This window comes from Phyllobates terribilis, unplaced genomic scaffold (assembly GCF_046119375.1).
Source record: "Phyllobates terribilis strain yellow unplaced genomic scaffold, ASM4611937v1 Scaffold_5__5_contigs__length_657084704, whole genome shotgun sequence".
NCBI classification, from domain to species: domain Eukaryota; kingdom Metazoa; phylum Chordata; class Amphibia; order Anura; family Dendrobatidae; genus Phyllobates; species Phyllobates terribilis.
In genome coordinates, this window is record NW_027362765.1 from 64,862,166 (window position 1) to 64,888,145 (window position 25,980).

The 25,980-nt window shown below is 45.1% G+C and overlaps 1 protein-coding gene across 1 annotated transcript in view; it reads left to right on the plus strand.

Moving 5' to 3' along the window:
• Nucleotides 1–25,248, plus strand: part of LOC141272047 (uncharacterized) — a 346,920-nt gene extending 321,672 nt beyond the window's left edge. The window contains exons 11-12 of the mRNA XM_073682332.1: nucleotides 3,239–3,329; nucleotides 23,877–25,248. Coding sequence (XP_073538433.1) covers nucleotides 3,239–3,329; nucleotides 23,877–25,213 — 1,428 coding nt within the window. The 3' untranslated portion in view covers nucleotides 25,214–25,248. The remainder of the gene's footprint in view (nucleotides 1–3,238; nucleotides 3,330–23,876) is intronic.
• Nucleotides 25,249–25,980: the final 732 nt, after the last annotated feature.

The window sequence follows — 25,980 nt, forward strand, 5'->3', positions numbered from 1 at the left end:
AACTCTCCCCTGTCAGCTGCAGGGCTGACCCTCTGTAACTCTCCCCTGCCCAGCTGCAGGTCTGACCCTCTGTAACTCTCTCCTGCCCAGCTGCAGGGCCGACCCTCTGTAACTTTCCCTTGCCCAGCTGCAGGGCTGACCCTCTGTAACTCTCACCTGCCCAGCTGCAGGGCTGACCCTGTGTAACTCTCTCCTGCCCAGCTGCAGGGCTGACCCTCTGTAACTTTCTCCTGCCCAGCTGCAGGGCTGACCCTCTGTAACTCTCCCCCTGCCCAGCTGCAGGGCTGACCCTCTGTAACTCTCCCCCTGCCCAGCTGCAGGGCTGACCCTCTGTAACTCTCCCCCTGCCCAGCTGCAGGGCTGACCCTCTGTAACTCTCCCCTGCCCAGCTGCAGGGCTGACCCTCTGTAACTCTCCCCTGCCCAGCTGCAGGGCTGACCCTCTGTAACTCTCCCCTGCCCAGCTGCAGGGCTGACCCTCTGTAACTCTCCCCTGCCCAGCTGCAGGGCTGACCCTCTGTAACTCTCCCCTGCCCAGCTGCAGGGCTGATTCTCTGTAACTCTCTCCTGCCCAGCTGCAGGGCTGACCCTCTGTAACTCTCTCCTGCCCAGCTGCAGGGCTGACCCTCTGTAACTCTCTCCTGCCCAGCTGCAGGGCTGACCCCCCTATAACTCTCCCCCTGCCCAGCTGCAGGGCTGACCCCCCTATAACTCTCCCCCTGCCCAGCTGCAGGGCTGACCCTCTGTAACTCTCCCTTGCCCAGCTGCAGGGCTGATTCTCTGTAACTCTCTCCTGCCCAGCTGCAGGGTTGACCCTCTGTAACTCTCTCCTGCCCAGCTGCAGGGCTGACCCTCTGTAACTCTCCCCTGCCCAGCTGCAGGGTTGACCCTCTGTAACTCTCTCCTGCCCAGCTGCAGGGCTGACCCTCTGTAACTCTCCCCTGCCCAGCTGCAGGGTTGACCCTCTGTAACTCTCTCCTGCCCAGCTGCAGGGTTGACCCTCTGTAACTCTCTCCTGCCCAGCTGCAGGGTTGACCCTCTGTAACTCTCTCCTGCCCAGCTGCAGGGCTGACCCTCTGTAACTCTCTCCTGCCCAGCTGCAGGGCTGACCCTCTGTAACTCTCTCCTGCCCAGCTGCAGGGCTGACCCTCTGTAACTCTCTCCTTCCTGCCCAGCTGCAGGGCTGACCCTCTGTAGCTCTCCCCTGCCCAGCTGCAGGGCTGACCCTCTGTAACTCTCCCCTGCCCAGCTGCAGAGCTGACCCTCTATAACTGTTCCCTGCCCAGCTGCAGGGCTGACCCTCTGTAACTCTCTCCTGCCCAGCTGCAGGGCTGACACACTGTAACTCTCCCCTACCCAGCTGCAGGGCTGACCCCCTGTAACTCTCCCCTGCCCAACTGCCTACTCTCATCATTTTCACATAAAATTGACTACAATAAACTATAGGGTTAACCAGATAATAGTACTTTGCATCAGTGTTCTGTAATAACAATATATCCTTCAGAACCACAATTAAGCTCTTTGTCATACAACAATTCTGTTCAGGAGGTGCCAGCAGTTTCCACTATTTTACACCAGGAACATGACAGTGAGTTTTCCTTGTTTTCCCGCCTTCACAGTCCTCAGATCTTAACCCTATAAAGCATCTCTGGGATGAGGTACAATTCGTTGTTCAGAACATCTCAGGACCTTCATCCAATTTGCAGCAACTGCAAGAACCTATCCTGGTGGCATGGGCCAGTATTCCTGGAGAACAATCTCAACACCTAATGGAATCTGATGCGATGAATTGCTGAGTTTCTGAAGGCCAATGGCGGCCCAACGGGCTACTAGATGGGTGTCTCTAATAATGTGGCCACTCTGTGTTTGTTTTATATCTGGTGGAGATGACAGGATAAAGCAGATCATAGACATTAGATGTTGTCTGGATCTTCTCACAATGTGGCCATTCAGTGTATGTTTTCTATCTGGTGGAGATGACAGGATAAAGCTGATCATAAACATTAGATGTTGTCTGGATCTTCTCACAATGTGGCCATTCAGTGTATGTTTTATACTTGGTGGAGATTACAGGATAAAGCTGATCATAGACATTAGATGTTGTCTGGATCATCTCACAATGTGGCCATTCAGTGTATGTTTTATACTTGGTGGAGATTACAGGATAAAGCTGATCATAGACATTAGATGTTGTCTGGATCTTCTCACAAGGTGGCCATTCAGTGTATGTTTTATATCTGGTGGAGATGACAGGATAAAGCTGATCATAGACATTAGATGTTGTCTGGATCTTCTCACAATGTGGCCATTCAGTGTATGTTTTATACTTGGTGGAGATGACAGGATAAAGCTGATCATACACATTAGATGTTGTCTGGATCTTCTCACAATGTGGCCATTCAGTGTATATTTTATACTTGGTGGAGATGACAGGATAAAGCTGATTATAGACATTAGATGTCTGGATCTTCTCACAATGTGGCCATTCAGTGTATGTTTTATACTTGGTGGAGATGACAGGATAAAGCTGATCATACACATTAGATGTTGTCTGGATCTTCTCACAATGTGGCCATTCAGTGTATGTTTTATATCTGGTGGAGATGACAGGATAAAGCTGATCATAAACATTAGATGTCTGGATCTTCTCACAATGTGGCCATTCAGTGTATGTTTTATACTTGGTGGAGATGACAGGATAAAGCTGATCATAGACATTAGATGTTGTCTGGATCTTCTCACAATGTGGCCATTCAGTGTATGTTTTATATCTGGTGGAGATGCCAGGATAAAGCTGATCATAGACATTAGATGTTGTCTGGATCTTCTCACAATGTGACCATTCAGTGTATGTTTTATACTTGGTGGAGATGACAGGATAAAGCAGATCATAGACATTAGATGTTGTCTGGATCTTCTCACAATGTGGCCATTCAGTGTATGTTTTATATCTGGTGGAGATGACAGGATAAAGCTGATCATAAACATTAGATGTTGTCTGGATCTTCTCAAAATGTGGCCATTCAGTGTATGTTTTATACTTGGTGGAGATGACAGGATAAAGCTGATCATAGACATTAGATGGTGTCTGGATCTTCTCACAATTTTCTGGTTATCGAGACTGCTGGTTTGAAATAGGGACCAATAGGTTGGATTTTGTCTTATCGTTGTTGTTTTTCAATATCATTTCACCAAACATCATCTTTGTCTTTCTGTAAATTTTAAAATCTTTCTTTCAGGGTGAAGATCTGCCCCATATTAATACTACAGAGACATATGTGAGGGGTGATGAGCGGTGTAGAGAGAAGATTCCTACAGATAACTGCACAGGTGAGTAGTGACCACTAAATGCCGAGAAGTCACAGGTTCTAATCAGTCACTGACTTGTAGAATAACTATAACTAAATGGTAATTTTTTTTTTTTTTTTTTGGGGGGGGGGGGTGCAGTGGGACAAGGTATGCTGAATTCATTAGGAGTTTTATATACATTTTTGCGTGATGAAGAAACCGCCTCAAAACACGTAGCAAATAAATATAAATTTTCAAGGTCACTTCTTTGTGGCATCAGTTCCTGGGCAGTGCTATCGATCACCCATTCCCATCATCCGAATTCATTAGGACGCTAGAGACACTTAAGGAACTTGGCACATCCTCTCAATGGCTCGCTCCTCTGTGTGCCTTGCCACAAATGGTACTCAAGTAAGGGACGGACTGGAGCAACATTTCTGACTGGCATAAGTTATGCCAGTGCAATGGTATTAACACTTTGATAAATCGTCCCCTTAGTGCTTTTGTACAAAGGTTTCTCTGCTGCATCAATAGCTCGTTTTTGAGCAACTTCAGAGGAGATAAGTTATAACTCTACTCATAGTCCTGTCCATCACAGGTCACTGTGCACAATGGATGTCTCTAAATACACTTTTGAAGCATGTTGGTGTTTGTGACCTCTGATATATAAGACAGAATCATTACCTGCCACAGGCTTCACTGTTATGTACAAGAGAATTTTCTCAGCCTAAAAACCTCAATAGCATTCTTCATTACATGTTATAATATACTGGTCTATACAGATATCTCTATATTCCAGTACATTAGAAGATACAATAAAGATGCAAAGCAATTACAATAAACAGGATATACTTTGTGTAATCGTAACAACCTGTACAATACAGGAAACAAATTATTTATGGTGATCGATAAATGATGTGACTAAAAATGGTCGATTTGTTTTTAACCATGTCAGTTTGTATAACTATAAAGTAAGCACATCATGCACAACTTTGATTTCCATTCTAAAAATACACACATATCGGAGCCCAGAAGGACCTCGACGTACCTATTAGATCTTCGTGTCATCTGAGCGCTGTCCATTCTTCACTGAGCAGTTGATATGAGAAGCTTTGAAAAATCTCAAGATTTTATTTTCCACGAGAGAAAAAAAACTAATGACACACAGATTGCATCAACTGATACAGACTAAAATGGATCCAGCACTAAGTTATTCAAGAATGACCAAAAAACCTGATGTGTGTTTGAGGCTTAAAGCTACATTCACATTCTGAAGTGCTGAGCACTCTGTCTGGGGTTTGTTTTTACTAAGGATAATGGTATACGCATGTGCCTGTAATGTTCATTCAGTGCAATGAGGCAAACGTAGACCGACACAATAGCTCAGGGGAAGGTCATTCTGTATTCTTGCGTGCACCTTGCAGCTATCACATTACATGGTGTAGCACAACAAATCAGGAGAGAATGTCACAGCCTTTATAAAAGCTGAGGCAGGGAATGCTGCACCCATTTTCAGGTGGTTCTGCATAGTGAAGGCATATCAGAGCTCACAGCTCAGCAATAGAGATAGGAAGAGAAAGCCCTAAAGTATTAGACAAATACTTCACACTGTGTGTGCTATACAACTACAGTAGTAAAAGAGTAAAAGTGTAGTATTGTTTGATCCATGTATCACTCAATAAGTTTCTGGGTTCAATTAAAATTGGTGCATTGGTGGAATACAATGCCTCAGCAAACACTAACTCCACTTGTGAACAGCATGAGACGTCGCGCTGTCCAGTTGTAGTTGATGCTCAAGGCGATATGATAAGTTATTGAGAGATTGACATTTTTTGTGGGGGTACCCACCACTTTTGGCTTTTTTAGGGATGAGCAGGTACCGAACCAAAAATACTGACTTTTTACCGGAAGACCGGTGTACTGTTCGGGTTCAGTGCTAAATAAAGCTTGTTGAAAGGCTGCAACGCAGTCAATCAACAAGCTTTTAGGCTGTGGGCACTTCAGGAACAATCACAGCCATGTCAAGTATTGGTATGGTTGTGATTGGCCATTTCTATAAATGCCAGATTACGAGTCCCGCCTCTTTTCTGCTTTGCTTAGCTTATGGACAGGGCGCAGCTGGAGTGAGGGTCATTAACACTCCGCAAAAAAAACTTCTGTGTATGTACTCGACATCGGGCACCCGTGTCTGTGCGAGTACTGTGTGTAAAAACAAATTATTCTACACTGCACACGTCTCTGTGGGAATATTCTGCAAAAAAGCCAGTGTGAGGGTACTCTGCAAACCAGCCTATCAGGGGATACTCTGAAAAAATCCTCTGTGGGGGTTACTCTGCAAACTAGCCTCTGTGGGGGTTACTCTGCAAACTAGCCTCTGTGGGGGTTACTCTGCAAACTAGCCTCTGTGGGGGTTACTCTGCAAGCTAGCCTCTGTGGGGGTTACTCTGCAAGCTAGCCTTTGTGGGGGTTACTCTGCAAGCTAGCCTTTGTGGGGGTTACTCTGCAAGCTAGCCTTTGTGGGGGTTACTCTGCAAGCTAGCCTTTGTGGGGGTTACTCTGCAAGCTAGCCTCTGTGGGGGTTACTCTGCAAACTAGCCTTTGTGGGGGTTACTCTGCAAAACTAGCCTCTGTGGTGTAACTCTGCAAAACTGCCTTGTTGGGGGTCCCCTCCAAAACACCCTCGTTGTTTTTTTGTTTATATTTTAATATGGGTAGGCCACAAAATGTCATGAATGCAAATAGAGCGAACTAACTGTGTTAGGGTCTAACAATGGCTGGCTGCGGCTGGTATACTTCTCTATTAAGCCAAAAGTATGGATAAGTTCTGTGGAATCCACACCTTGATCATTTTAATGATTGTGAGCTTGTCCACGCTGGCTGTGGACAGGCAGATGCACCTGTCTGTGATCACAGCGTCTGTCGTGCTAAACACACATTCCAATAGTGCATTCACCTCAAGGCGTTAAGGGCCATGTTAAATTGGAGACCCAGAAGTTAAATCAGCCAGATCCATCACTCAGTACATGTTGTTGAAACGGTCATGCTCCTGGATTTGATCCCTTGAGCTTGTGTCTTCTGTGGCTTGGCAGAAAGAGAAGTCGACCACAGAACACACCTTTCTCAGGGTGTTTGGGTTCTGTTTTCTGGCTGTAGTGTGTCTAGTTTAACACAGATGTTTTCATTTGTCCGCCAATCACCTTTTGGGTGCAGCTTTATATTTGGTCCCCCAGTGGGCATTTACTGCTGGTGATAGACTCATTTAGATGTTCTGACATTCTACTGATGTTTGGAGCCAGTCTGAGTTTTGAGCTAAGGATTTTCGCCTTTCTGTTTCTTTGCTATACTTTGCACCTATCTTCTGTTTAGCTTTAATAAGTAGGCTGTATATTTGTTAACAGGAATTGCTTTATTCTTTGTTTCGTATTTCATTATTTACTTTACTAACTCTGCAATCTTTCCTTTGTTCAGCACACTTTCCATTTTTTAGTTAATTCACACTCTGCTCTGCCCTCCAGTTATTTAGGAGGAACTGGAAGCAACGCAACGGCTGTTTAGGCAGATTAGGTCCGAGTTGCCATCTTCTAGTTCTGTGGTTAGGGCTATCTCTGTACCCACAGGCACCATTAGGGACTGCGGTATCAGGATATCTAGTCTGTACAGGAACCAGCAGAGTCAGTTGCGTTTTTTTAGTGTCTAACCTATTAATCCCGAGTGAGTTGCTACACAGGCATAACGGAAACGCTGCCTCCTGCTAATTTGGATGGTATCAGATGGTGGTGCTGGATGTTGTGGTGTGCTGAGAAAGGTTTTCCACCTGCATTGACGACTTCCTCTTACTCTGCCTTGTGCTTTCACTGAGCTCCCACTGTCAGGTGACAACTCCATCAGTAGTGCGTCTACCAGTGTGTGCTTGCATTCCCGCATTTTCCAATCATGCTCCATTGACGGAAGTAAGAATAGAACGTTGTGCTTGTAGCGGGAATCCAGCAGGGTGGCCATCCAGTAATCAGCACTTGTAACAATCCAGGCAACTCGTTGGTTATTGCGCAGGCACAGCAGCATGATTTGGCTTATGTGTGCTAGTCTGCCCAGAGGCAACGACAAGCTGTCCTCAGTGGGAAGTGTATCATCTGGCTCCTCTATCCCCCCAGTCCCTCTCCAGTGATGCCTGTGAGCTGCTTTGAGTGCCACCTTCTTGTGAAAACGGAACCTCCTCCTCATTCTCAAAAAATGTGGAGGCCCACTCGTTGGACATGATTCGTGTTGTTCCACAGAGCGACTCTCCAATGCGCGCTGTAGCTGAAACTCCGCTATTGTCTTCTGCTGCTCGCACAGTCTCTCCAGCAAGGTGGAGCTCTAACTTGTGGGTACGTCACATGTGAAGCAGAGAGCAAGGAGGCAGAAGTGACGCTACAGCGCAGACAGGTGAGCAGCGGCAGGGTAAGAACGCCGAAAGCAAGTACTGACTGTCTGCACTTTCTGTAGCAGCTCTGACTGCTTGGGGTAATTCTTCAGGAATTTCTGCACCACCAAATTCAGCACATGTGCCAGGGAAAGGAGGTGCTTCAGACCAGCTAGGCCCAGATCTGCTACGAGATTTTGCCCTTTATGGCACACCATCCAGTCAGGCTTGAGGTTCAGCTACACCAACCAATCATAGGTCTGTGGTTTGATCCCCCTTCACAGCTCCTGCGTGATTTGGGATTTTTTTCTCCCAAACTGATGAGTTTCAGAACAGCCTGCTGTCTTTTCCCTCTGCTGAAGTTGGTCGTGCAAGTGTTACACTGACCGGATGAGGAGGAGGTTGTGGAGGAAGCGGAGTATGAGGACACAGAAACATCCAAAAAACATTCACCAATCCCCTGTGGTTGTAAGACATACACCCAAACGCTTGCTGCCACAACATTTACCCAGTGGGCAATTGGAGCGGTATAACATCCCTGCCCATTCTTACTGGTCCACGTATAGGTGGATATTTGGACCTTTACACTGATCTGTGTTGCGCTTTGCTCACCTGATTTTGCCAGAAACATGTTAGGGCAGGGATGGTCCACCTGGAAAACTAGTGGTGGCTGGGAACCACGTACTATGGTTCCTGTGATCCCAACTTGTTGTTTTCTCTTTATAAATAAGTTGTGAAGCCACATGTAGAATATAGGATCCAGGGTTTGGGGGATGTACAGCTGAGTGCTTCAATGGGATGGTGTGGAAATGCTCAGTAACACTGCTGGTGGTGGTGCGGTCACATCCTCACCACAGTCTTCATCCCAACCCTAACCCATCTCTTTAACCTATAACTAACAACTGGTTTCTTCCTCTCATGCTTTAAACATACCTCGATCACACCCATCTCCTCAAAAAGCCCTCCCTTGACCCACCCTCTGTGTCTAGCTATCACCCCATATTCTTTCTTTCCTGTGCCTGAAAACTACTGGAACAGCATGTCTATCTTGAACTGTCCTCCCACATCTCCTCCTGCTGCTCCCTTTTTGACCGGTTACAATCTGCCTTCTGACCGAAAGTGCCCTAACTAAAGTCACCAATGATCTAGTAACCGCCAAGCCAAGCGACACTACTCTTTTTTTCTTCTCTTCCTGGACTATAGATTCTCTCATGTCCATAATTCCCCATCACACCATCGCATCTTCGCACCTCTCCAGTCTATCCATAACTCTGCTGCCCTGCTAATTTACCTCTGTCCTCTCTACTCCTCTGCTTCTCCCCTCTGCAAATCCCTTTATTGACTCCCAATTCCCGAATGTATCCACTTAAAGCTACTAACACTGACCTAAAAAGCTGTTCATATTCTGTCTCTCCCATATATCTCTGAACTAATCTCCTGATATCTCCGGTCCTCCCAAGATCCTCCTTCTCTCCTCCTCCACAATTGTACGTTCCTCATCCAATCACCTGCAAGACTTCTCCAGAGTATCCCCTGTCCTCTAGAATTCTGTGGCCCAACAAATCTGATCATCCCCTACATTGGAACTTTCAAGCGGAACTTGAAAACTCATCTCTTCAGAACAGTTTACAGCCTGCAATGACCCCGCTGCCACCTCACCACTATCAGAGCTGCCACCTCACCAACACCGGAGCTTCTGCAAACCCCAAACCTACTGTCTACTTCCCCATTATCTTGTAGAATGTAAGGCTGCAGGGGTAGGGTCCTCTCTACCGGTCTGTCACTATTAGTTTGTTCATTGTGATTTTTATTTGTGTTTTGTATGTAACCCCTCCTCATGTACAGTACCATAGAATCAGTCTCCACCCCTGCCCTCCTTGCTGGTCTACACACAGCAATAGTGGTTCGGTGACCATCCTCGAACAGAACAAGTGATTGGACATCAGTGCACTCAATCTCTTACCCTTGTGGGACAGGGTAAGGTGGATGACCAATGGAACCCCAGCCAGCGGAGTCATCAAAAAGCAGAAGTGACTGCTGCATGACTTAGGGCTCAGACTGCTTGACTGATTTGCAAGGGGTGAGGTGGAAGACAGATTCCCGTGGGTCACAAGTACAAAATCTGCACTTTCAGCAAGGGACCAGGTGGAAGACAAAGCAAAGGAACGGCCACATCCTCTATTTGCTCTCCTTGTTCTTTGCACCCCAAAAAGGTTCAGCGCATTACACAGCCTGTAAACAGAGAGAGAGAGAGTGACCAGTAGATTCTTACATTGCCTGTATGCAGAGTGCTGCCACAGAGCCTGTTTTCAGAGTAACCCCCAAAAAATAAAGCCCCCACAAAAAGTGTTGGCTACCGCCTCTTCCACCTGCTCCTCCACATCCAACTCCTCCTCCACTTGGACCTCTGCTTCCTGGTTCAAGATTATTTTTTATTCTGCTACTTTAAGTCCTTTTCCAATCCATATTGGTTTGCTCTTGCGCCCATTTTGCTTCTTTTTCCAGCCCTCTAGCCTTTACTATGACTGAACTTCAGGTTCCGGGTCAAGTTCTGATGCCGAACCAAACTGACTAAGGTTCGGCCGAACTCAAACATCCATGGGGTCCGCTCATCCCTACTTTTGTTTCAATAAATCGTTTGAGATGAGGAAATCGTCATTGCATGCTTCTACTTAAATGCCCGGCTTTCATGTAAAGTATGAACTTTTTACGTTTTCCATAAATTTCACCCAAATATCCCTAACTTTTTGTGAGTTGTGTGCAGACCAATACTAATGTAGTAGCTCAATTTTCAGACATGTATGTGCGTACATTTCTTAATGTCTTTTTTGAAAATGAAAGAGAATTTTGCTAAAAATATAGCAAATGTATTAAAATCCAGACATTTAACTGTGCATCATAAAAATAGAAGAGAAAATTTCCATCGTACTCACATTTTGGGAAACACTGGTATTTTTCGGAGTGTCATTCCAATGCTGCTCGCTGACCAGAAATATCCAATGCAAAAATGAAGTGGACAGGCACATCCAATAATAAAAAATCTTCAAGCTTTACTCCGCTCTGACGCATCAGAGCGGTTCCTGAACTACATCATCCTTTTGTATGGATTTTTAAGATATGTATTTGGAATAAAGCTTGAAGATTTTTATTATTGGATAGTAATATTAATCTTTATTTTTGTTATTTTGGATGTGCCTGTCCACCTTGTTTTTGCTTTTAACTTTGCATGTCTGTTTTTTTTACACCTGTATACTAGTTTATTTTGATACCCCTACACGTGACACCAATACAGCAGCATTTTACAGTTGCTGAATTTTTGGACATGTACCTACCTACTGTGACACTCACTGGTATTATATGCGAGGGGAGGTATGTGTCACTCAGGATGCTCTCCTGTGTGAACTAAGACCTACTGGAGGGACGTCATTCCCCACAGGGCTGTGAGGTCAGTAAGCCAAACCTCCAACTCCTGAATTTCCATGACTCCGACTCCCTCATACATGGCTCAAGTTTAAGTGATAAATTTACTGCCGCACAGATTAATCTCGGCTAAAAGTCTAGACCCTTATATCAGGAATAGGACAGACATTTATAGGACATTTCATAACTTTCCCAAATTCTTATGAAAAAAATATTTCCCACAAACTGCATTGAACTACTCTACCCAATTTATTATATATTTTAGGAGTCGGAGTCAGTCCATTTTATACCGACTCCACCAAAATGGGCTCCTACTCCACGACTCCGACTCAACAGCCCTGATTCTCCATACCTCCGCCTCAGGGTGTGGTTGAGCAGGGTTTAAATGCTCAGTCACTGTTTTTTTTTTCTGTTGAGTTTGGAGTGGCAAAGACTCCAGACTTGAAGGCACAGCTCAGAGAGGAGCTGAAAGCTGGGACTACAACCTGTGTGGCTAATCCCATAGTGCTATGGACTGTGCTATTGTTTATCTTTTCTTTTTTTGTTTTGCCAGTAAGGCTGTGTTTATTTTTGCTGGAGCTGCAGGGCTTTATGCCACTAAATAAAGCCTGCAGAGAAAACACAGTTCCTGATTCTATTTCCGGAAGAGGCCAAGTGAGGCGTCTTACCACACTACCCAGCATGTCTTCTTATGTCATTTTTGAGAAGAGGGAATAACTTCGTTTAAAAAGATGAACTTTTGTCAAATATATTTTAGTAAAAATGTATGGTAAAAGAAATATTGGCAGTTGCAATGAAAATTATAGTGGAAAAAAATAAACTGCGGCTAAGAATGTGCGAGCTGCAGAAGCACCACCATCACCAGCCATCTGGTCAGTAATAGTACCAAAAGCAATTCACAATTGGCCTACTTTGCCTCCGGTAAGTATGTAAGTGGGGTGAAAGCAGAGGGCATTACTGTATTTTATAACACATCACTCGTCTCACTCACAGGAGGATGATGCTACAACTGACAGTGACACTGTCAGTTTGAGTCAGTGCTGTGCACAGTCCTCAGCCACCATAACAGTTAATCTTTTACATTGCAGACTTTCATATTTGTCAATGACCTTTCTGTTTGTTCTGACCCCATAGCACTCTGAGTCTAATGAAGATATATCCCAACTTCTTCCAGTTGATTTATTGGATGAGATGAACAGTCAGGCTTTGTGCTTAGATGAGATGAGGCCAAAAGAGATGTAGGTTACGATTCAAGCCCTTAGCTGTGTTGGTGGCTCTGTCAGCCATGTTAATAACGGCACTGGTAGTATCAATTGAGTTGCTGAGGCACTCTGCGTCCGAGCAAAGTTTAGAGGTAGTAATCATGCAGGAGTGCAAGGAGCTCAGAAAATTTATTTCACTGGGTCAACTGTCAGCTGAGTGAGAGGTGATGATGATTATGTAAAAAAATAAAATAATAATCAAAAGTAAATGGTCGATAATATTAAATATATATTTATTTTATTGGCACTTCAATAAAACTGGTGTTAAAACATTAAAAAGATGCTGTACCGCAGCAACTAATCAACATGTTAAACATTTGAACAATACGCAAGGCTTGAAAAATACAATAATACTCTCTAAGCTACACAAATTAGATGGCACAGTATGAAAGTACGAACTTCCTAGTATAATAAGGACTTGCGGCATTTCTTTCCAGAAAATTGCTTTATTTTTGGCTTGAAGTCAGTGGTCTTCCGGATGTCATTTTACATGTACATGAGTGAAAGTTAGTTCAAACTTTCACTCATGTACCGCGCCAGCGGTTTCCCTCTGCTCTGCCTTGCCCACCGCTCCTGCGGTTTCGCTCTGGCCTTGTCCACCGCACCTGCGGTTTCGCTCTGCTCTGCCTTGTCCACCGCACCTGCGGTTTCGCTCTGCTCTGCCTTGACCACCGCTCCGGCGGTTTCCCTCTGCTCTGCCTTGCCCACCGCTCCTGCGGTTTCGCTCTGGCCTTGCCCACCGCACCTGCGGTTTCGCTTTGCTCTGCCTTGTCCACCGCACCTGCGGTTTCGCTCTGCTCTGCCTTGACCACCGCTCCGGCGGTTTCGCTCTGCTCTGCCTTGTCCACCGCACCGGCGGTTCCGCTCTGCTCTGCCTTGCCCACCACACCGGCGGTTCCTCTCTGCTCTGCCTTGTCCTCTGCTCCGGCGGTTTCGCTTTACTCTGCTTGTCTACCGCATCTGCGGCTCTGTTCCTGTCTCCCAGTCTGTACTGGACCCTATCCAGCCTGCGCTCCAACCTGCTAGTACCTCCCTGTCTGCACTCCAGCCGTGCTTGCCAGTATCTCCCTGTCTGCACTCCAGCCGTGCTTGCCAGTGCCCACCTGTCTGCATACCCGCCGTGCTTGCCAGTGCCCACCTGTCTGCATACCAGCCGTGCTTGCCAGTGCCCACCTGTCTGCATACCAGCCGTGCTTGCCAGTACCTACCTGTCTGCATACCAGCCGTGCTTGCCAATACCCACCTGCCTGTATGCCAGTCTAACCTGCCTGTTCCTGCATTCCCCAGTGTGGGTCAACAGCTGTGACCGGAGTCTGACCTGGAGTAGCACCTGGTCCCTCTGCTCGGTTCCTCCTTGGTTCACGGAGTCGACTGAGCCGCCGTGCGACCTTGGTCGGATCGGGTTGATACTTAGTTACGCCCCTCCAGGCACTCCTCGGTTCATGGTACAGTGGGATCACTAATCACGCTCACGCCAGTCAGTCCGGGCGCGAGCGTAACATCCAGTAGGGGACATCTCAGGGTGCCAAGGTACGCCTTGCCGAGGAACAAATGGAAGAGGAAGAGGTGATGGGCGAGCAACTGTCAGGAGATGAAGAGGATAATCATCCCCTCTGCTGTTCGTGGTTGGCAGGAGGGCACGGAGGAAACATGCATCAGAGTTACCCAGCCACCAACACAGCATGGGCCTGGACCTCATGGAAAAACCCGCCCGACTGTCATGCACGGTGTGGGAAAAACTAAGTGCAACACGAAGGGAAGAGGGGAAGGAATCACAAACACTAGGAAAAGGGGGAGTGGAGACATTAAGGCAGATCTAATAACACTCTGCCTACCCTACCATCCCTATATTTGTTCCACACCAATCGCTGAGCAGGAAACCTAAGACCTGTATATCCCTAGAGCTAGGCCCTAGATAGGGAGGGGGAGGGGTGAGCACTAGTCAGGCCCCACTGAAAACTAAAGACAACGAGGTAGACAAACAAAGGTGGATAAATGAGCTTGAGCAGACACCAGAGGAGAAACGCGAACTGTCCTCGAAGGGCACCAGAGAAGAAGCTAGCCGACTGCTAGTACTCCAAGCCAGAGCCAAGGAACATAGAGCGCAGCCAGCTGTCCAACGGAAGTGTAGACTGCTTAACTTTCATCAAGATGAACAAGTCATGGGTCTCCAAGGACTTTTGCACCCCAATCGCAGACTGTACAGACTAGACGATGCTGTAGTGTGCTGCACTGATCTCGCATAATTGCAGTCTATGATATGTTTACTGTGGCTTTTGTGCTTGCTGTTGCTGCTGCTGCAGATGTTAACACTATTTTTTTGAAATGGGAACACTCATGGTTGGGTCTCCATCTGCTGGGTTGGCTGTAGTGGAAGAGGGGTCGGTCCCCATTATACTAGTTCTTCTCTAGTAAAATTAATTCTTTGATGCAGATATTGTTCTCACAGGGGTAGACAGACATGATAAAATCAAAATTGGTTTTCTTACTACTATGGTATACACAGTAAAGCAGGCTACATCTTAGCTTTAAATTCTTTGGTCCAGATATTGTTCTCAAATGGGTACTCAGACATGATTAAGTCAAAATTGGTTTTCTTACTACCGTGGTATATAAAGCTGGCTACGTTTCATCTTTATTTTCTTTGTTGCAAATATTGTTCTCCATACAGGGGAACAAAAATACGAAGTAGGGTCCGAGCAGCTTCCTGACCCTCATCACCAGATGTTAACCCCCCGGGAGGGGGCTAGAAAAGGAGGAGGATGACTCCCAGGGCGATGAATGGGATACCACGTTGGATGATGATGAGGTTGTGGATCCTAGTTGGTGTGAACCCAAAGGCACGCAGCTGAGGAGCTCATCAGAGGAGGTGGAGAAGGAGGAAGACAAGAAGGTTATGTTGCGTCCTACGGCACAGACACAGAGTGATGCAACCGCAACGATCACTGCATCCTTAGCCACAACTGCGGCAGTGACCAGCATCGGTCGCGGGTCTGCAACTCTTTTTTGACACCGCAAAGGATGAGCCAACTCCCATTATCTGGCAACTTTGCAAGAAAAAATTCTGTAGAGGGGAAAAGTGCAATAATTTGACTTCTACATGCATAAACCTTCACATGCGCAATCAACATGCGTTACTCTGGCAATCTCACTGCGATAAAATGCGGACCTCAGCAACCAGCAGCCACCCCATAAACCGCATCTGCTGCTTCTTCTTCCTCTGTTACCGTGCCAAGTATTGTCGCGCAGGTCTCCGACCTCAGAACTTCTGGTTCTGTACCTGCTCTAGTCAGGCTGTGTGAGAGACCCTCAGCTGTAACGGAAGCGGACATGCTTGCTGTTTTTGACCAGTCTCAGAGAATGAGCACTCCACAACTTTATCAATCCATCATAACCTTTCCGCCTGTAACTCACGGTCCAGCAGTTTGTCCGGTTCACCATACTCCGCCCTTTCTCAGCACTGCAGCCAGTCCTCTGTCCCGCAGTTGTGGTCACGTAAAAGATTGTTTCCTCCTACACATGACAAAGCTAAGAGGTAGAACTCCACCATCCCCAACCTGTTGGCCACGGAAATGGTGGTGTCAGGCCCTAATTTTTTAAAATTTGAAGATGCCTGATTGTGTCTCCATTTGCTGGGTTGGCTGTAGTGGAAGAACATTGCATCACGTTGCTGATCAGGCCATTGCCCAACTCTGTAGTCATGAAATTCAAGGTGTAAAGAAAGACCTTTTGTATGTCGAAGCACCACAGAGAAGTGTGAGCTGATGTTGGATGGGCTGACATTGCTTATTGAACAAGCTGCATTAGAGGATTTCCTGGGAGAAATGACAGCCGGAGTAGATAAGGTTTCCCTCTATGCCAGTCCTTTCACCGGGCTAAAGAATATGGCTGTGGTGACATACAACTCTCACGAGAAGCAGGGTCAGACTGAAGAACATTGGGCCCACAAGAGGATTTTATTCTGAGGGCCCACCTGTCTCCCCCACTCAAGAGCCCCATAGCAGCTGCAAGGTTTGCGCTATGAACTCTCCTGAAGGAGAAGCCAGGGCCCACTGGAGGATTCTTCGGTTCTCTGGTGGGCCCGTCCAACCCTGCCGAGAAGCAGCCATGGCTAAGAAAAGTATGTTTGAAGGTTCCAAGACACTCTCTTTTTTTTTTTTTTACTGTGGACTGGTTCCAGCAATCCATAAGACTTAAGATCTGCAATCTGGCACCTTGGCAAAATCCAATTATAATAATAATCTTTTTATTTTATATAGCGTCAACATATTCCACAGCGCTATACAATTCAGTCTTCGGCTCCTTTGTGAGAAACTAGTGTTTGGGCAGCCAGTCTACTAAATAAGATTCCTGAGAAGTAAATTGTGGATGGCTTCGCTTCTGGTACTGGGTGTTAATACCAAACCATGGCGTGCCATAATTCACTGGAAATATTCCAGGCTGGTTGTAGACAAGCTCATTCCCACAGAAAAGTACCAATGTCAACAATCGGATGCAACGGGAAGTAGAGGGGGGAAGGAGGGCCCTAGCGGTAGGGAACAAGGGAAGGGACACCTCCTGACACCAACCTGTGTCTGTCTCTAAGCTCCGCTATCGACCCTGGATGGGTCCTTTCCCCCCGTGCGCGATCACGTACCTAAGCCCTCGGTGGCCCTGGACTTAACCTGGCTAGTGCGCAGGACAGCAAGACACTAGTCTCATCACTACAATAGGACAACACAAGGAAGGGAAGACAAACAATGGGAAGATAACATAAAATACACTTATCTCTCCAACAGAAAACTTCACCTTTGCAATAGCAATGAACATCACAGCTTTTTACAGAGACTGGCTCCTTCAAAGAGGTCAGTATAGAATGAACTATAATTGGCAGTCAGCTGATGGATCATTTGTCTGTTTAAAGAGAGGTGGGAGTGGCACCAACCAAGATCAGCTGACCGCTAACAAAAGGCTGCCAGCAACAGACTAACATTAACCCTTGTTGGATCCAAAGGAAAAAATACATTTAAATTACAGCATAACCAGAGCTGCCATGAATCTCCAAACTATTTGTGGCAACCAGCAAGCTAAGGAGATGGTAGCCTCTATCATCGTGAAGGAGTTAGCTCGTTTTATAGGAGACCGACCTAACCTGGGCTTTTATTTTTTGAGAGATCTACAGGATGGCAGTGGGGCGGGTCACTCCCTCCAGCCCGGGTCTTACATCTGGCTCATATCCAGGATTCACATTTAAACCTCTGCAAAGGTTTGGGTGTGTCAGTGGTTTGTTTGATAGCTGCAGAGCAGGAGACTCCGTGCACTGCAAGCCTGTGTGAAGGCATAACACAGGCCTGTGAAGGCAACGTAACGGGTGCACTTCTGAGCAAAACGGCGCTGCCATCACCCTCGGCAACCAGTTGACACAGACTGTTTGGACCACCCGGCTGTGATCGGGAGGACATCATTTTCATTCAAGTTGTGAGTTTTTGGAAATAAAGACATTTAAGTTGAACTATTCTTGGGTCACTGCCTCATTACCGCACAGTGTAAACACCCCTGCACTACACTGTCCACAACTCTTGATCAATTTGACTGTGATATCCAAGGCATATTAATTGAAACGCTGCCTGATTGCAGTGAGCCCTGGCTGCGCAGTACGAAGGTTGGGGGATTCTATCTGCACTGTTGGAACTTGTCTCATTAAGGCAGAGGTTGAGGGAGCAGGTGGAGGCCCTAGAGGAGGTGGAGAAGGCAGAAGCACTGTAGGAAGTGTTCGATACAGAGGTTTGTCCCGCAAGCCTTGGGGATTCCAAGACTTGAAGTCTAGTGACACCTTGGTGTTTAGTTCTCCATCCCCTGGTATGCAGTAGTTTAGTTCTCCAACCCTAGCTGTTTGCTGTTTATTAGTTTAGTTTTCCAACCACTGTTGTCTATTAGTTTAGTCCTCCATGTTCTGGTATGTATTTCTTTCGTTCTCCAACCCATCCATGTCCACCCCCAGGGGTTACGTCTGGGGCTCGGACCCTACTTCGTCCGGCCCCAGATCAACTGAAAAAAAATTTGGGCATCGATATACATGCCTTCCCCCTTTTGAGTCTGTGAAGCTTTGGATCAGACCTCTGTTGCCCCGGAATAGAATGTGTCAACGGCTCTGCAGACTTGCCCATCTGTGGTTCCCCACAGTCAGTTGGGCGGTTGAAGAGTTGTGACGTGGGGGGAAAACAAGGGTAATTGGGGTGCCACCTCCGAGGACTGTACTGTGTGTGATGTTAAGGTGGCGGAAGAGGAGCGGAATCCACTTGATGCAGCGCTTTTCATCTTCTGAAGCACATGTCCTTTTGGGCCCTCAAAGCGTACCGCTGTCTCTGCATCACAAGCTTGGCCCTATTTTGGATCTCTTCATACCTAACCGACCGGAGATTTAGTGTCTCCCACTCTCTTTGCCTTGAGGAATGGGCAAAAATCCCAGTGACAGGATGTGGAAAGCTCATAGAGACTTATGCAAAGCCGTTCCACAAGCAAACTCTGAAATGGTAACTAGAGATGAGCAAATATTTTAATATTCGCTTCGGATTATGATCATCGAATTTTCAATATTCGCCGATTTATTCTTCGAACTTAGCCGAACGCCATTGGATTTAATGGGGGCAAAACCAAACACATACACAACACCTTCGAATGGCCCAAAAGCTGCCAAAACACATCAAATTAGGGGAAGACACCAGGAAAGTGCCATCAAATGACCGAGAGTACAAGTACTAATTATTATTTATTGCTATAGCGCCATTTATTCCGTGACGCTTTACATGTGAAAAGGGGTACAAGAGGAGAGAGGACCCTGCCCGCGAGGGCGCACAAACAATCTACAAGGAATAGGTGAGGTTACCGCAGGTGTGGGGGTACACAGCTGGTCGTGCAGCGGTATGGTGGAGCATGGGTTACTGCAGATTGTACGCTTGTCAGAAGAAGTGGGTCTTCAGCTTCCTTTTGAAGGTTTCCACACCACCTCCTCATCTCACCCCCTATTTGTCGGTGTCCCCCAAGGTTCGGTTCTAGGACCCCTGCTCTTCTCCATCTACACCTTTGGCCTGGGACATCTGATAGTCTCATGACTTTCAGTATCACCTCTATGCTGATGACACACTGATCTACCTCTCTGGACCTGATATCACTTCCTTACTAACCAGAATCCCGCAATCTGTGTCCGCTATTTCATCTTCATTCTCTGCTAGATTTGTAAAACTTTAACATGGATAAAACCGAATTCATCATCTTTCCACCATCTCATACATTCCCTCCAACTATCCATCAAAGTCAATGGCTGCCCACTCTCCCCAGTACAGCAAGCTTAACTCTAATCTGTCTTTCAAACGTCAGATCCAAGTTCTTTCCACTTGCTGCCGACTCCAACTCCAAAATATCTCCGGTATCCACACATTCCTCAACCATGAATCTACAAAAACACCAGTGCATGTCCTCATCCTCTCCCGCCTCTACTACTGCAAGGTCCTGCTCTTTGACCTCCATTCTACCACTCTCGCACCCTTCCAATCTATGCTAAACTGTGCTGGCCGACTAATTCATCTGTCACCCCGTTATTCCCCGGCTTCTACCCTTTGTCAATCCCTGCGCTGGCTCCTCGTTGCCCAGAGACTCCAGTTGAAAAGCCTAACTTTGGCGTACCAAGCCATCTCCTCCATATATCTGTGACCTATTCTCCCTGTACTTACCTGCACGCAACCTCCCTTCCTTCCAAGATCTCCTTCTCTACTTCCCTATTATGTCTTCTTGTCACAATCGCATACAAGATTTGTCCCGTGCATCTCCACTACTGTGGAACTCTGTACCTCAGCACATCAGATTCTCGCCTACCGTGAAAACCTTCAAAAGGAAGCTGAAGACCCACTTCTTCTGGCAAGCTTACAATCTGCAGTAACCCTCGCTCCACCATACCACTGCACGACCAGCTGTGTACCCTCACCTATACCTTGTAGATTGTTTGTGTGCCCTCGCGGGCAGAGTCCTCTCTCTTCTTGTACCAGTCAGTGACCCCTTTTCACATGTAAAGTGCCATGGAATAAATGGCGCTATAACAATAAATAATAATTACTTCTTGTACTCTGGGTCAATTGATGGCACTTTACTGGTGTCTGCCCCTAATTTGATGTGTTTTGGCAGCTTTTGGTCCATTTAAAGGTGTTGTGTATGTGTTTGGTTCCCCCCCCCATTGAATCCAATGGCATTCCGCTATGTTTGACAGATAAATCGGTTAATATTGCAAATTCGACTATCGTAATCCGAAGCGAATATTGAAATATTTGTTCATCTGTAGTTACAATTTCAGAGTTTGCTTGTGGAACGGCTTTGGATATATCCTTCTATGAGCTTTCCACATCCTGTCACTGGTATTTTTGACAATTCCTCAAGACAAAACTGCTCCAGCTCCTTCAAGTTAGATGGTTTCCTCTGGTGAAAAGCAATCTTCAAGTCTGACCAGTTTCTCAATTGAATTAAAGTATGGGCTTTGACTAGGCCACTCCAAAGCATTTACACATTATACTTAACCCCTTCACAACCTTGGGATTTTCCATTTTTGCATTTTCATTTTTTGCTCTTCCCATAGTCATAAATTTTTTATATTTGCGTGAATACGGCCGTGTGAGGGCTTCTCTTTTGCAGGACAAGTTGTCCTTTTGAATGACACCATTGATTTTACCATAGAGTGTACTGGAAAACAGGGAAAAAAATTCACAGTGCGGTGAAATTGAAAAAGAAGTGTAATTCCAGCCTGCGCGGTGGCTCAGTGGTTAGCACTGCAGCCTTGCAGCGCTGGGGTCCTGGGTTGAAATCCCACCAAGGACAACATCTGCGAGGAGTTTGTATGTTTTCCCCATGTTTGCGTGCGTTTCCTCCCATATTCCAAAGACATACTGATAGGGAATTTAGATTGTGAGCCCCAATGGGGACAGTGCCGATAATGTCTGTAAAGCACTGTGGAATTAATGGCGCTATATAAGTGAGTAAAATTTAAAAATTTCCACAATTGTTTTTTTAACCATATTCACTAAATGCTAAATCCGACTTGCCATTATGATTCTCCTGGTAATTACCAGTTTGCAGATACCAAATATGTATAGGTTCTTTTTTATTTAAGAGGTGAAAAATGGCGCCATATTCCGAGACCTGTAACGTCTCCGTTTGTTGGGATCTGTGACTGGGTGAGGGCTTATTTTTGAGTGCCAAGCTGACGTTATCATGTTTACAATTTTGGGGTAGATACAATGTTTTGATCGCCTGTTATTGCATTTTATTGCAATGTTGCGACAACCAGAAAAACTTTCTGGCGTTTTTTAAAACCTTTTTTTATTTTACTTTTTACATGCTTCAATAGTCTTGTTATGAGACTTGAAGCTGCGATCATCCGATTGCTTGAGCCACACATCAGGGCTTCAGCTCTATGAGAAGCAGAAATCATCATCTTTTTTGAATATTTGCTTTTTGCAGGAGATCTGCAATGACAAGCATGGGGGTCTCCTACAGAACACCAGTTGTCATACCAACACATCTGTGCCCTGCAATCATGTGACTGGGGTGCTGGTGGGTGAGATTTGGGACTTGCATCCAGTTTGCACAAGTAAAGTGCCGCTGTTAGAGTTGACAATGGCATTTGACATGTTAACAGCTGCGGGTGGATCACTATTCCACCCGCAGCTGTTAGGGGCACATGACATCTGATCAAATCAGCTGTCAAATGCTGGGAAATATGCGTGCTCCGCGCTGGAGCCTGCAACAAGGCAGGGACACGACCTATGATCTACAGTACAGACCAAAAGGTTGGAGACACCTTCTCATTTAAAGATTTTTCTGTATTTTCGTGACTATGAAAATTGTACATTCACACTGAAGGCATCAAAACTATGAATGTGGAATTATATACTTAACAAAAAAGTGTGAAACAACTGAAAATATGTCTTATATTCTAGGTTCTTCAAGGTAGCCACCTTTTGTTTTGATGACTGCTTTGCGCACACTTGGCATTCTCTTTATGAACTTCAAGAGATAGTCACCGGAAATGGTCTTCCAACAATCTTGAAGGAGTTCCCAGAGATGCTTAGCACTTGTTGGCCCTTTAGCCTTCACTCTGCGGTCCAGCTCACCCCAAACCATCTCGATTGGGTTCAGGTCTGGTTACTGTGGAGGCCAGGTCATCTGGCGTAGCACCCCATCACTCTCCTTCTTGGTCAAATAGCCCTTACACAGCCTGGAGGTGTGTTTTGGGTCATTGTCCTGTTGAAAAATAAATGATGGTCCAACTAAACGCAAACCGGATGGAATAGCATGCCGCTGCAAGATGCTGTGGTAGCCATGCTGGTTCAGTATGCCTTCAATTTTGAATAAATCCCCAACAGTGTCACCAGCAAAGCACCCCCACACCACCACACCTCCTCCTCCATGCTTCACGGTGGGAACCAGGCATGTAGAGTCCATCCGTTCACCTTTTCTGCGTCGCACAAAGACACGGTGGTTGGAACCAAAGATCTCAAATTTGGACTCATCTGACCAAAGCACAGATTTCCACTGGTCTAATGTCCATTCCTTGTGTTCTTTAGCCCAAACAAGTCTCTTCTGCTTGTTGCCTGTCCTTAGCAGTGGTTTCCTAGCAGCTATTTTACCATGAAGGTCTGCTGCACAAAGTCTCCTCTTAACAGTTGTTGAAGAGATGTGTCTGCTGCCAGAACTCTGTGTGGCATTGACCTGGTCTCTAATCTGAGCTGCTGTTAACGTGCGATTTCTGAGGCTGGTGACTCGGATAAACTTATACTCAGAAGCAGAAGTGACTCTTGGTTTTCCTTTCCTGGGGCGGTCCTCATGTGAGCCAGTTTTTTTGTAGCGCTTGATGGTTTTTGCAACTGCACTTGGAGACACTTTCAAAGTTTTCCCAATTTTTCGGACTGACTGACCTTCATTTTTTAAAGTAATGATGGCCACTTGTTTTTCTTTACTTAGCTGCTTTTTTCTTGCCATAATACAAATTCTAACAGTCTATTCAGTATGACTATCAGCTGTGTATCCACCAGACTTCTGCACAACACAACTGATGGTCCCAACCCCATTTATAAGGCAAGAAATCCCACTTATTAAACCTGACAGGGCACACATGTGAAGTGAAAACCATTTCTGGTGACTACCTCTTGAAGCTCATCAAGAGAATGCCAAGAGTATGCAAAGCAGTCATCAAATCAAAAGGTGACTACTTTGAAGAACCTAGAATATAAGACATATTTTCAGTTGTTTCACACTTTTTTTATTAAGTATATAATTCCACATGTGTTAATTCATAGTTTTGATGCCTTCAGTGTGAATGTACAATTTTCATAGTCATGAAAATACAGAAAAATCTTTAAATAAGAAGGTGTGTCCAAACTTTTGGTCTGTACTGTATATAATAATATACCGTAAGTAGTAATATTATTCCAATGCAATGTTACTGAAAAAAAAAAATAAAATCATTTTCATTCTTGGCAGATGACTGTACCAGGAGCTCAGAGGGACAACTGATATTTTCAGCTTTTCCAGCAAATAATCTTAGTATGACACCAAATACTTGTGAAGAACATGTTATTATACCGGATACACCTCAAGATGTTATCAGAAATGATCTATCATCAGATACTTTTCAACAGGTCCTTGTTTCAACTTCATCAAAGACAAATATGCAAAACAAAAGTCACAGAAGGAGTGTTGAACATGAAATAGCTCACAGAAGGGAGAAACCAGTTTCATGTTTAGAATGTGGAAAATGTTTCAATACTAAATCAAAACTCGTAATACATCAGAGAAATCACACAGTAGAAAAGCAATATTCATGTTCAGAATGTGGGAAATGTTTTTATAGGAAAACAAGTCTTGTTGTACATCTGAGAATTCACACAGGGGAGAAGCCTTTTTTATGTTCAGAATGTGGGAAATGTTTTCCTTGGAAAGAGTCTCTTGTTATACATCAGAGAATTCACACAGGAGAGAAGCCATATTCATGTTCAGAATGTGGGAAATGTTTCAATACTAAATCATGTCTTGTAATACATCTGAGAAGTCACACAGGAGAGAAGCCATATTCATGTTTAGAATGTGGGAAATGTTACAATCGTAAATCATATCTTGTTGCACATCTGAGAAGTCACACAGGAGAGAAGCCATATTCATGTTCAGCATGTGGGAAATGTTTTTCTTTGAAATCTTCTGTTCTTAAACATCAAACTACTCACAGAGGCGATAAGAAATTTTCTTGCTCAGAATGTGGGAAATGTTTTATCCATAAAGCACTTCTTAATAGACATCAGAAAATTCATACAGGAGATAAACCTTTTTCATGTTCAGAATGTGGGAAATTTTTTAACCGAAAAGCAAATCTTATTAGACATCAGAAAATTCACACAGGAGATAAGCCTTTTTCATGTTCAGAATGTAGGAAATGTTTTACAGATAAAACCAGTCTTGTTTCACATCAGATAAGTCACACAGGCAACAAGGCGTTTTCATGCTCCGAATGTGGCAAATTTTTTAAACGAAAATCAGATTTAATTGGGCATCAGAAAATTCACACTGGGCAGAAGCCATATTCATGTTCAGAATGTGGGAAATGTTTCTATACTAGAACATGTCTTGTTATACATATGAGAAGTCACACAGGAGAGAAGCCTTTTTCATGTTCAGAATGTGGGAAATGTTTTAACCAAAAAGCACTTCTCAATAGACATCAGAAAATTCACACAGGAGAGAAGCCTTTTTCATGTTCAGAATGTGGGAAATGTTATAACCAAAAAGCACTTCTCAATAGACATCAGAAAATTCACACAGGATAGAAACCTTTTTCATGTTAAGAATGTGGGATTTTTTTTTTTAAAAATTACTTTTAATTAGGAATCAGAGTGTGGCAAATGTTATAATCAAAAAGCAGTTCTCAATAGACACCAGAAAATTCGCAAAGGGGAGAAACCATATTCATGTTCAGAATGTGGGAAATGTGTTACAGATAAAGCAAGTCTTGTTTCACATCAGTTAAGTCACACAGGCAACAAGGCATTTTCACTCTCCGAATGTGCGAAATTGTTTAAAAAGAAATCACTTTTAATTAGGCACCAGAGAACTCACACACTGGAGAAGCCATATTCAAGTTCAGATTGTGGCAAATGTTTTATAGATAAAGGACGTCTTGTTAATCATCAGATAAGTCACACAGACAACAAGGTGTTTTCATGCTCTGAATGTGGGAAATTTTTTAAACGAAAATCGGTTTTAATTGAGCATCTGAGAATTCACACAGGTCAGAAACCATTTCCATGTCCAGAATGTGGAAAAGGTTACGATTAGTGTTGAGCGAGTATGTTCTATTAACCCTTTCGCCGAGTATGCTTGGGCCGAGCTCCGAGTATTTACAGCTGCTCGGTGATGTGTTTGAATCGCTCCCGTGTGCATGATTTGCGACTGTTTGACAGCTTTATTACATGTGAGGAATGTGTAAGAAATACATTCTTCCCATGTAGTAAAACTGTCAAACAGTTGCAAATGATGCACACGGGAGCGATTCAACCTTATCACCGAGCAGCTATAAATACTCGGAGCTCGCTCG